The sequence below is a fragment of the Halichoerus grypus genome, chromosome 3 (assembly GCF_964656455.1).
Source record: "Halichoerus grypus chromosome 3, mHalGry1.hap1.1, whole genome shotgun sequence".
In the NCBI taxonomy this organism is placed as follows: domain Eukaryota; kingdom Metazoa; phylum Chordata; class Mammalia; order Carnivora; family Phocidae; genus Halichoerus; species Halichoerus grypus.
In genome coordinates this window covers 169,396,904-169,409,317 of record NC_135714.1, presented here as the reverse complement: position 1 = coordinate 169,409,317, position 12,414 = coordinate 169,396,904, and the positions used below count along the sequence as shown (strand labels likewise).

Here is a 12,414-nt window from a genome sequence, read left to right as displayed (position 1 = left end):
AAAAGGTATATCTACCAGAGGTTTGAGAGGCGGAAAAGTACTGCTCTCTCTGATGGCCATTTAATTCTCTCTATCCGCTATTTCATGATTTTGCTGCTCATTAGCATTCCCAACAGATAAAGATGGACACTGAAATGAGTGTTTTATAACTTGTTAGCTAACTTAGGGAAAAACCTTAGGGAAGAGGATGAAATTAATGGATGATGCAATAATGGGATTGGTCAATACTTACTAAAGGAGCATAGGTATAGAAAACCCTGCATTGCATGATATGGATTTCAAATTATTTATATCCCTAGTAATTCTATAAAAACTCAAACAACAGATACAAAGGGGGAAAAGAAACTTAAAGGATCATTGTATGCTACGTTTTAAATTGTCTTAAAATGGAAAATGGGTACATTTTGGGAGCAATTAGAACCCTATCTTGAATACAGCCATTGAAACAGAAAGAAATACTATAAATAAAACAACAGGTCTAGTGAATGGATAAATGTTAAGCAGAGAGTAGTCATAGAAGCTACTAATCACATAGCAGAATTGACCACAGGGTTTGAAGTTAGACCTACATTTAAAATCTGGCTCTTTCTTTTAGCAGCTGGGTTACCCTTTGTAGAATTTCTTAACTCAGCTTCAGTTTCCTCATATGTGGGATTCAAGGAGATGAAGGATGTTAAGTGTCCAGCACATAGTAGGCATGCAGTAACTGACTCTCCCCAATCTCATAGGACCGTAATGAGCAGTGACTATACGATATCTCATTCTTTATGAAATCTTTCTGGAGGGTCAGGAAAAACACCCAGAGGTAGAAAGCACCCCTTACTGATACTAGGCAAGTGTGCAATGTATATTCTCTTCTTGTCCTACTGTATGATCTAGGTTCATCATTCTCTCTTACCACCCTCACGACAAAAAACAGGCTAACAACTTTTGTGCTGATGCAGGGTACAATGGAGGTAAGAGGGCTAAAGGGAAGGTCTTGGGCAGGGTCCTTAAGAGAACCTTCCAGCCTTGGGAAGAATGAATAATAAAATGAAACTACCAAAAGGTGATAAACAATGAGGGATTCAGTGAATTCCTCATGGTATTCATATACTTGAATTACCATTCAAAGAAACACATTTCTGTTTATTAAGAAGTTGAACAACTAGTGTTTTTTAATCTTGGAGCTCACAGTCACTAAATGAAAGTGGCTAACAAGTAGAGCGGGATATCAGAAGCAATCTACCCCACTCACGTAATACAAAATGTGACATTAGGAATCCAGCCTAGTCACTTTCCCCAAATAGAGCATTGTTTGCTTACCACAAAAAAGATGCCCACAGTTTGTTTCAACAGGGAAGGCGGCTTGATGTAAACAGATTGGACAGTACATGTCAGTGTAGAACTGCTGTCGAGCAGCAGCAGGGGCATCCTGATGAGAAAATACGTATGCACAGTTATACAAAATTATCTCGAGGAATACAATTATACTTAAGGACACAGTCCAGAGTGCATAATCCTCATCAAATTTTAGATGTGCAGTAGGTTTAAAGTTTTCGAAGTTTGATAAAGTTATGAGGCTATATTATTGTTTTATTTAAGCTGCATGGTCTCTACCTTCCTTCCTGAACATGACATAAAGACAAAAACCTACATTAACTTCGGAATTTCTCTTCCACTATGTTAGAATAAGTAAGTTATTCTGAGAAACTCAAGGCTGAGCTAATGCAAAAGCTAAAGAAATGTCAAACTGTTTCCCAAGTATTAGCTTTTAATCATTTTTAAATTTAAATAAAATTAATTAACATATAGTGTATTATTAGTTTCAGAGGTAGAAGTCAGTGATTCACCAGTCTTATATAACACCCAGTGCTCGTTACATCATGTGCCCTCCTTAATGCCCATCACCCAGTTACCCTGTCCCCTCCATCCCCTCCCCGCTTTAACCATTTTTAACATTTTTCATTCATACATTCCTGACAAGTGCTGCATGTATGCTGTACCTCCCAAGGGTCCAGAATTAAACTTTCAAAGAAGAATACTGGTCATTTCGGAAGAAGGAAAATTTAATACACTGGTAACCTGGGCTTAATCTTTCACATGGTCAGATTAATAAATTTAATGTTCCTCAGTTATATCACTGTTGTGACTGTAATAGGAATGTGGAATAGAATCACCACTACAAGAAGCATCCAGATATCAAAGAACCCACCAGAATGTATGATAGGAGGATAAGGACTTTATCTATAGGACTCATTGTGGTGACCCAGGAATTAGAAAAGTACCTAACACTAGTATGTACTGTGTATCTCTTAAAATACGTATAAAAACCTATTTTTACAGCACCCAGCACACCTCTTATAAACAAAGTAGCCAGCATTAAGAACATCAAATTACAAAAAAAATTATAAAATTGGCTAAATATGAACTATTAATTATAAACTGAATCAAAGATTTTTGTCACCCTAAATTAATAAACATAACTAAAAACCTCCTATTTCTTAAATCAGCCCTAAAATACTAGAATATTCTATAAGCCATGGTCCACACGTTGATGTTACAGTCTTTTATATCATTTTCAATGGTGCAAAAAAGAAAAACATACAGCTCTTAATGTCCCCCTCTCTATCTTTTGTCTTCATTATTATTCTTTGGAAATTAACTAAAACAAAACAAAACAACAAAAACCACTTGCCAGTGCTGTCCAACAGAACTTTATGCAGTAATGGAAATTTTTATCTGTGGGTATTGAGTACTTGAAAGGTGACTAGTGTAACTATAAAGTACTGAATTTTAAATTTTATTTAATTTTAATTTAAAATTAAATTAGCTACATACGGGTAGTGGCTACCATATAGGACAGCACAGAAAGGGCTAAGTCACTAGCTTTATTCTAACTAGAGCTAAATGCCATGCCTGAGGAAGGTGTGAGGGAGGTGAACTATACAGTGGTACAAAGGGATGTGGAAGATGCGACTCAGTGTGGGACTTCTGTAGAGCCAGATCCATTCATGTAATGCCAGCGTGAATTTAAGTACCATCTTAGTGATCTAATATGTTAGATGGGAATGATAATTGTTGCCTTACGGACCATGTTGTAGATTAAATAAGATAGCTGTAGATGAAAGCATTCTGTAAATTATAAAACACTATACCAGCACGAATTATTAATAACAGTAGCTCTGGAACAGATTACTACTAACATTCTTAAACTATTTTTGCATCAGTGAATTTAAGTTTTATGAAGGCAGGAGAATTCTTGTTTGTTTAGCTCACAACTGAATCCTCAATGCCTAGAACAATGTCTAGCATATGGATGTTTAATAAATATTTGGTGAATGGAGAAACTGTAAAACACTCTTTGGAATTAGATTTTGGTTGGTGAATGGGAAATCAATTTTTAATTTTAATTTTTTGATACTAGCTATTTTGGCATGAAGGTGTACAATATCCAACTTATTCCAGGCTTTATGAAATATATTACATTTCTGGTTCTTACACAGTCCATCTGGTTAAAAGCACAGAAGAGAAAGAAAAGTTTTCTTCTTTGCCTAACTAGTTTGCTAACTTTGACCACTGCAGAAAAAGAAGAGGAAAAAAAAAAAAAGCCACCCCTTGTAGTCATCTCTTTGTAGGTCTTCTGGGAATATGTAGGTCTTGGGAAAAAAAAATAGTTTTTCCACTACATTTCATTAAAGCCAATTAGACAGTGATTATTTCGTCACAAATAAATAACAGGAAAACTGCTGGGGTTTTTTTTTTGGTTTTTTTGTTTGTTTTTTGCAAATCAAAAGGCTTTTATTGAAAAATGGCCAGACCCTGCTCAATCCACCTCCCACCTCTGCACCCTGATAGCAACCAGTTTAGCTTTTTAACTTGTATTTTCTGATATTTACCTACATAATTAAAAATCATATGCTTACACTGCTATTTCTTAATTTACCAACTTCAGACATCTACTGTCCTCCTGTTGAAATAAAGAAGTTAGCTGTATTCCAGCCCCATCCTCCTGCCCAGTATATCTGGAGCACTATTTTTAGGTAACTCAGTGATCAGCATTCCTATTAAGAAAATGTGGCTCTTTATTTCCCCCAAAGCTCTATCAGAACTGCCCTCCACCTCTCTTCCCCCACAAAAGTTCTGTCAGGTTCCACACTCTGTTTTGGGCTTCCTTTTCCCAGAAGTGTTCCCTCCCATACCACACTGCCCAGCTGTCTTCAGGAGCTCTCTTCTCCAGGGCTTTCTCCCATGTCCCTGCTTCTTGGTCCTCTGTCTCTCTTAGCTTACTCTCTGCCTTTGGAAATTCCAGTTGCTTCCTAAGAGATTGGTCAGAGGCTGTTTTTAAAGCAAGTTTAAAAAAAAACACTCACATAAAAACATCTGAGTAGTTAAGACTGGTCATTTACCTAATCTGAAAATATACAATCTATAGAATAATTAATAAAGCAGGAAATCAGTCCATGTTTCCAAAAAGTAATTGTTTCATCACAATTTCATATGCAAAGGCAATAATAATGTTACTCTTTATATAAATGCACATATTTATATAACAACAGTACCTGTTCTGTTTGAAGTTGCTCCCGAAGCACCCTTACTAGCTCTTGGTTTTCTGGGTGAATGTTCTGATGTGCATTTCTGTTGAATAAAATATAATAAACTTTGAATATAAAATATTGCCAGATGAACCAGTTTTCTTTTTTTTTTAAGATTTTGTTTTTTTAAGTAATCCCTACATCCAATGTGGGGCTCCCACTCAGGACCCCAAGATCAAGAATCGTATGCTCTACTGACTAAACCAGCCAGATGCCCCGAATCAGTTTCTTTATGGGTCTGATTTTCAACCAAGAACTACTGGTAACTTCATAAATGTAAATGATGGTATATAACTGTCTCCAATTCCAGGACCGAACATTCCAGGTTACTCTAGGAGGAGTTCTAAGATCACTGAGTATGGCCTGATTTCAGGTTCAACTGGCAAATGATGAAATCCAGAGGCCTAGTACCTTGTAGATTTGATGTAACTGCGGGCTTACAAATCATATGAAGAACAATTAACACATTTATTTCTTCTGTGAAATTCCTTCAAAATAAGCAACTATGTAATTATATTATTATGCATTTGAACACTCATCCATTTCTAATTAGATCTTTCCACCTATGAGGGGAGGGGTACAGAAAAAAACAGAAAATCAAACTGTAGCATATAGAAAAGCCCAAACCTAAAATACCACTAATATCTTAACATTAAGAATTAAAACAGAGACTCAAAGGCAAGAATTTAGTGGCTGATATAAAGGATGAGATAAGACATGTGGGTATTGGAAATCAGAAGTGGTGGTTAGGTTGGCAGGGTGAGGGTGAAGATATCCATCTGATTCACAGCTTAATTCCATTTGGCTATAACAGCGCCTTCTAAACTTAAATATTTTTATTTTTTATTTATTTTTTTTAAAGATTTTATTTGAGAGAGCAAGAGAGTGAGAGAAAGAGCACAGAGTGGGGGAGGGAGAGAGAGAAGTAGGCTCCCTGCTGAGCAGCGAGCCCAATGAGGGACTCAATCTCAGGACCCTGGGATCATGACCTGAGCCAAAGGCAGGCGCTTAACCGACTGAGCCACCCAGGAGCCCCTAAACTTGAACATTTTTAACAGCAATATTTTAAGTCCACAAAATCCCAGCATTACTCTATTATATAAGAGCCTTTATTCTCTGGGTGAGCTAATACTCAACAGTGATAAAACCTCTAAATCAGGGGCACCTGATCAAACCCCAGAAGAGCCTGCTTCTCCCTCTCCCTCTGCTCCTCTCCCCACCTCAAATTAAATAAATAAGATAAAATAAAATAAAATATAAATGTAATAAAGCTACTTGAACTCTATTTAAATACCTTAAATTTTGGTAGATTATTTATTTTAAATATTACTTTCTTGTGACTGAATAAACAGTCTCTGGAAGAAAGCTACTCTCTGGTGAAAACAATCTATCAGAGAACAGCACATGAACCATTTCATTGAAGTACCAGTACATACCTAACTAAACAACATTTCTCTATGACACTAGAAAACCATTCCCTTCTCATTGGAAAAAGATAGTTACTATTTTTCAGAGTATAGATATAAACCATGTAATTGGAAAGTCTTTCTTTTGGTTTCTTTCCATAAAGGAGAAGATACAAGATTGTAAAATCTGGTAGTAGAATGTTAAAAAAGTCAAAGTATAACCAGAGAATATGAACAAACAGCCTGAGATGCTGAACATGGCCTATAGCTCAGGAAGTTAAATGTGATGAGCAACTATGAGTACAGAACCAAAAATGTAGAAAATAATGGGATAATTAAGACGAACTGAAAGCTAGATTAGATGGTCTTCAAAATGTGATCATCTAGGGGTGCCTGAGTGGCTCAGCTGGTTAAGCGTCTGACTCTTGGTTTCGGCTCAGGTCATGATCTCGGAGTTATGGGATGGAGCCCCGTGTTGGGCTCTGCGCTCAGTAGGGAGTCTGCTTGAGATTCTCTCTCTCTCTCTCTCTCTTCCTACTCATGTTCTCTCTAAAATAAATAAATGAATCTTTAAAAAAATGTGATCATCTCAGCTATGAGAAAATGACATTAAGTAGGTCTAAATGAAGTAAGATGTCAAGGAAAACAGTGGCTCTGATACAGAAACAAAGTACGTCATTTACTTATGACTTACGGTCCTTCGTTATTCTTTGAAATGAGAAACCAAAATTATCCAGTTATGTGGCCCTGGAAAGAAGCCAGGAAGCTCTAATATGAAGAAAGAAATAATACCCAAACCCTGGGTCAAGAAACAAAGTCTGAATGAAAGTTTACAAATGTGTAAGTCTGTGGTTTATAGGTTAAACTGCTTATGAAACCCTTTGGACTGGCTTTTGGTATGGCAACAAATGGCAACTATTTGTAAAGCTTAAGACAAAGAAATTTATCATAAGTATAATACATTGCTGAAGGAAATTAAAGAAACAAAAAAATGGAAAGACATCTTGTGTTCCCAGACTGGAAGACTTAAAATTTTTAAGATGTCAGTACTACCCAAAGTGACCTATTTACAGATTCAATGCAATCCCTGTCAAAATCCCAACAGCATTCTTTGCAAAAATAGAAAACCCAGATCTTAGGAAGATGGCACACTAGGAGGATCCTGAGCTCACCACCTCCCACAGACACATCAAGGCAACAATTACCTTATAATATAATTTGCTCTGAAACTGACGACTGGAAAAACAGTTCCTCCACAGCTAAAGACATAAAGAGAAGTCCACATTGAGAAGGGTAAGAGGAGCAGAGATGAGGTCAGGATTCAAACCCCTTGCACAGCATCCCACAAGTGGGAGGGCTATCACAGGTACAAAGGTCAACTCTGAAAAGGGAGGGGATGAAGCCTAACACTGGACACCCCCAGCCCTGGGGAACTGCACTGGAAACACAAGCCTTCATAAAGTCTAGCTTTGAAAATCAGCGGTTGAACTCCATGAGAGCTGGAGGGTTACAGGAAACCAATTCTCTGCTCTTAAAAACCCAATGTTTTATACTATCACTTGGTCTGAGAACCAGCAGAGACCAACAGTTTGAAAAGCACCTGCATTATACGTGAAGGACATCTATTAATTTTAGGGCATGTGTCAGAGAGGCAGAGATCTACAGACACTTTCTCTGGAAAAGTAAGTGCTGGTAAGGCGCCATTCTTCCTGCCTTCCTTTGGCCAAGGTAGCCGGATGGCCATGGGAGACAGTTCTGATAACTCTCTATCTACCTTGCTAGCCTTGCTAGCCATGTTAGCCATGCTCACCCCATCCCAGCATTCACCTGTGGACCTGCCTTACCCAACCATCCCACCCTGGCAGGCACCCTTTCAAAATGGCTCCTATCCTGCTGCACCCAGTCAGCAGTCCTGGCTAGAACCAGCACCTGCTCCAAAGCAATTCCTGCCCCAGAGAGGGAGAAGAGCCAGGCCTGCCCACCAGCACGGCTGTACCAGTTGTGGCTGAGGCTCTCAGCCAGCTGTGCAGGAACCAGCCCCACCGGCCAAAATGGCAGCAATACACATGCCCAGACAACAAGTGAAGGGCACATGCAGCCTACACAGAGAACACCACTGGAACACCTGATTCTAGTGACCAGGGAGGACTGTGCTACTGGGCCCCACAGGACACCTTCTACATAAGACCAATACCTTCAAGACCAGAAGACATAGCTGACGTACTTAATACATAGAAACAAACACAGAAAATCAGAAAAAATGAGGGGACAGAGGATTATGTTCCAAACAAAAGAACAAGACAAAACCTGAAGAAAAAAACCAAACACAATGGAGATAAGTAACCTAACGAAGAGTTCAAAGTAATGGTCATAAACATGTTCACTGGACTTGAGAGAAGAGTGGATGAACTCAGTGAGACCATCACAAGATAAAATATAAAAAGAACCAACCAAAGCTGAAAAATAGGGGCGCCTGGGTAGCTCAGTCGGTTAAGCGTCTGCCTTTGGCTCAGGTCACGATCTCGGGGTCCTTGGATTGAGCCCCGCTTCCAGCTCCCTGCTCAGCGAGGAGTCTGCTTCTCCCTCTCCCTCTGACCCTTCCCTCTCCCGGTTTGTGCTCTCTGCTCTCTCTCGAGCTCTCCCTCAAATAAATAAATAAAATCTTAAAAAAAAAAAGGCTGAAAAATACAATAAGTGCAATAAAAAATACACTTGAGGGAATCAACAACAGATTAGAAGATGCAGAAGAACAGTTCAATGACTGGAAGACAAGGTAGTGGAAAGCACCCAAGCTGAACAGAAAGAAAAAAGAATTTTTATTTTTTTAAAAGATTTTATTTATCTGACACAGAGAGAGAGAGAGAGCGCACAAGCAGGGGTAGTGGCAGGCAGAGGGAGAGGAAGAAGCAGGCTCCCCGCACAGCAGGGGGAGTTCAATGTGGGACTCGACCCAGGACCCTGGGATCATGACCTGAGCCAAAGGCAGTCCTTTAACCAACTGAGCCACCCAGGCACCCAGAAAAAAGAATTTTTAAAAAATGAGGAAAGGTCAGAGATCTCTATGACAACATACTAACAATCACATTATAGGCAGAAGAAATAGACAAAGTGGCAGAAAACTTATTGAAGAAATAATAGCTGAAAACTTCCCTAAATTGGGGAAGGAAACAGACATCCAAGCATAGTGAACACAGAGAGCCCCAAAAAAGATGAACCCAAGAAGGTTCACACCAAGACACATAATTAAAATGCCAAAAATTAAAGAGAAAATCATTAAAGCAGCAAGAGAAAATAAAATAGTTATATACAAGGGAAACCCCATAAGGGTATCAGCTGATTTTTCACAGATACTTTGCAGGCCAAAAATAACTGGTATGATATATTCAAACTCCTAAAGTAAAAAGCCACAGTTGTCATTCAGAATTGAAGGAGATATAAAATTTCCCAAACAAAAGTTAAAGGAGTTCATCAGTACTAAACCAGCCTTACAAGAAATGTTAAATGGATTTAAACAGAAAAGAAAACGTCAAAACTATAAGTAACAAAATTATGAAAGGAAAAAATTTCACTGGTAAAGCAAACATACAGTAAAGGTAGTAGATCATTCATAAAACTAGTATGAAGATTAAAATACAAAAGTAGCAAAATCAATTATATCTACAGAAACCAGTTGAGACACACACACACACACACACACACACACACACACACGATAAGGGCGCCTGGCTGGCTTAGCGAGCAGAGCATGTGAATCTTGATCTCAGGGTCATGAGTTCAAGCTCCACGTTAGGTGTAGAGCTTACTTAAAAAAAAAAAAAAAAGACATACACAAAATAGATGTAAAATATGACATCATGTACATAAAACATGCAGGGGAAGGAGCAAAAATGTACTACTTTTAGAATGTGTTTGAACTTAAGCACCTTCAACGTAATATAGACTGCTATACATACATAGGATGTTATATATGAATCTCATGGTAACCACAAACCAAAAGCCCATAATAGATACACAAAACATAAAGAGAACAGAATCCAAGCAAACACTAAAAAAAATCATCAAATTACAAGGGAAGAGAGCAAAAGAAAGGAAAACAGAAGAACAACAAAAACAACCAGAGAACAGCTGACAAAATGGCAGTATCTACAGACCTATCAACAATTACTTATTATTTTTTTCATCATAGTAAGGTGTACTCTTTAATCCCCATCACCTATTTTACCCATCCTCTAAACAACCTCCCCTCTGGTAACCATCTCTCTATAGTTAAGACTCATTGGTTTGTCTTTCTCACCTTTTTTTTCCGTTGCTCATCTATTGTTTTAAATTCCATATGAGTGAGATCATAAGGTATTTGTCTTTTTCCAACTTATTTCACACAGCATTACACTCTGTAGCTCCTTCCATATTGTTGCAAATGACAAGATTTCATTATTTTTTATGGCTGAATAATATGCCATTGTATATGTATACCACATCTTCTTTATTCATCCAACAATGGACACTTGGGCTGCTTCCATAATTGGGCTATTGTAAATAATGCTGCGATAAACATAGGGGTACATGTATCCTGTTCATTAGTGCTTTTGTACTTTTGGGGTAAATACCCAGTACAGTGATTACTGAATCACAGGCTAGTTCTATTTTAAATTTTTTGAGGAACCTCCATACTGTTTTCCACAGTGGTTGCACCAGTTTCCATTCCCACCAACAGTGCACGAGGATTCCTTTTTCTCCACATCCTTTCCAGCACTTATTGTTTCTTGTGTTTTTGATTTTAGCCATTCTGATAGGTGTGAGGTGATATCTCATCATGGTTTTCATTTGCATTTCCCTGATGATTAGTGATGTTGAGCATCTTTTCATGTGTCTCTTGGCCATCTGGATGTCTTCTTTGGAGAAATGTCTGTTCATATCTTCTGCCCATTTTTTAATTGTATTATTTGTGTTTTTTTGGTGTTGAGTTGTATAAGTTCTTCATATATTTTGGATACTAACCCTTTATTAGATATATCATTTCCGAGTATCTTCTCCCATTCAGTAGGCTCTCTTTTTGTTTTGTTGATGGTTTCCTTTGCTGTGCAGAAGCTTTTTATTTTGAGGTAGTCCCAATAGTTTATTTTTGCTTTTATTTCCCTTACCTCAGGAGACAAATTTAGAAAAATGTTAAAATGGCTGATGTCAGAGGAATCACTGCCTATGCTCTCTTCTAGATTTTTTATGGTTTCAGGTCTCACATTCAGGTCTTCAATCCATTTTGAGTTTAATTTTGTGTGTAGTGACAGAAAGTGGTCCATTTTCATTCTTTTGCATGCAGCTGTACAGTTTTATCAACACCATTATTAAAGAGACTGTCTTTCCCCCATTATATATTCTTGCCTGCTTTGTTGAAGATTAATTGACCATATAAGCATGGGTATATTTCTGGGTTTTCTATTCTGTCCCATTGATCTATGTATTTTTTTCTTTTTTAATGAGGCTCCCAGCGTAGAGCCCAACTTGGGGCTTTAACTCGCGACCCTGAGCCCAAGGCTTGAGTTGAAATCAAGAGTCAGACACTCTGGGTGCCCAGGTAGCTCAGTTGTTAAGCGTCTGCCTTCAGCTCAGGTCATGATCCCAGGGTCCTGGGATCGAGCCCCGCATTGGGCTCCCTGATCAGCGGGAAGCCTGCTTCTCCCTCTCCCACTCCCCCTGCTTGTGTTCCTGCTCTCGCTATCTCTCTCTGTGAAATAAATAAATAAAATCTTAAAAAAAAAAAAAAGAGTCAGACACTCAACTGATTAAGCCACCCAGGTGCCACTCTATGTGTCTATGTTTATGCCGGTATTATACTGTTTTTTTTTTTTAAGATTTTATTTATTTATTTGACAGAGAGAGACACAGCGAGAGAGGGAACACAAGCAGGGGGAGTGGGAGAGGGAGAAACAGGCTTCCCTCAGAGCAGGGAGCCCGATGCGGGGCTCGATCCCAGGGTCCTGGGATCATGACCTGAGCCGAAGGCAGATGCTTAATGACTGAGTCACCCAGGCGCCCCCCGGTATTATACTGTTTTGATTACTACTGCTTTGTAATATAACTTTAAGTCTGGGATTGTGATACCTCCAGTTTTGTTTTTCAAGATTGCTTTGGCTATTCGAGGTCTTTCATGGTTCCAAATTTTAGGTTTGTTCTAGTTCTGTGAAAAAAGCTGTTGGTATTTTCATAGACATTGCATAAATATATAGACAGCTTTTGGTAGTATAGACATTTTAACAATATTTGTTCTTCTAACTCATGAGCATGGAATGTCTTTCCCTTTCTTTGCATTGTCTTAAATTTCTTTCTTCAGTGTTTTATAGTTTTCAGAGTACACGTCTTTCACCTCTTTGGTTAAGTTTATTCCTAGATATTTCATTGTTTTTGGTGCAATTGTAAATGGGACTGTTTCTTAATTT

At 38.2% G+C, this 12,414-nt stretch overlaps 1 protein-coding gene across 5 annotated transcripts in view; it reads right to left on the bottom strand.

Moving 5' to 3' along the window:
- Positions 1-12,414, bottom strand: part of RNF170 (ring finger protein 170) — a 48,814-nt gene that overhangs the window by 14,492 nt on the left and 21,908 nt on the right. For all 5 annotated transcript variants that reach the window (XM_036102344.2, XM_036102340.2, XM_036102345.2 and 2 more), the window contains 2 exons: positions 4,542-4,617; positions 1,306-1,414 (listed from right to left, as the gene is read on the bottom strand). In XM_036102344.2, the coding sequence (XP_035958237.1) occupies positions 1,306-1,414; positions 4,542-4,617 (185 nt within the window). The remainder of the gene's footprint in view (positions 1-1,305; positions 1,415-4,541; positions 4,618-12,414) is intronic.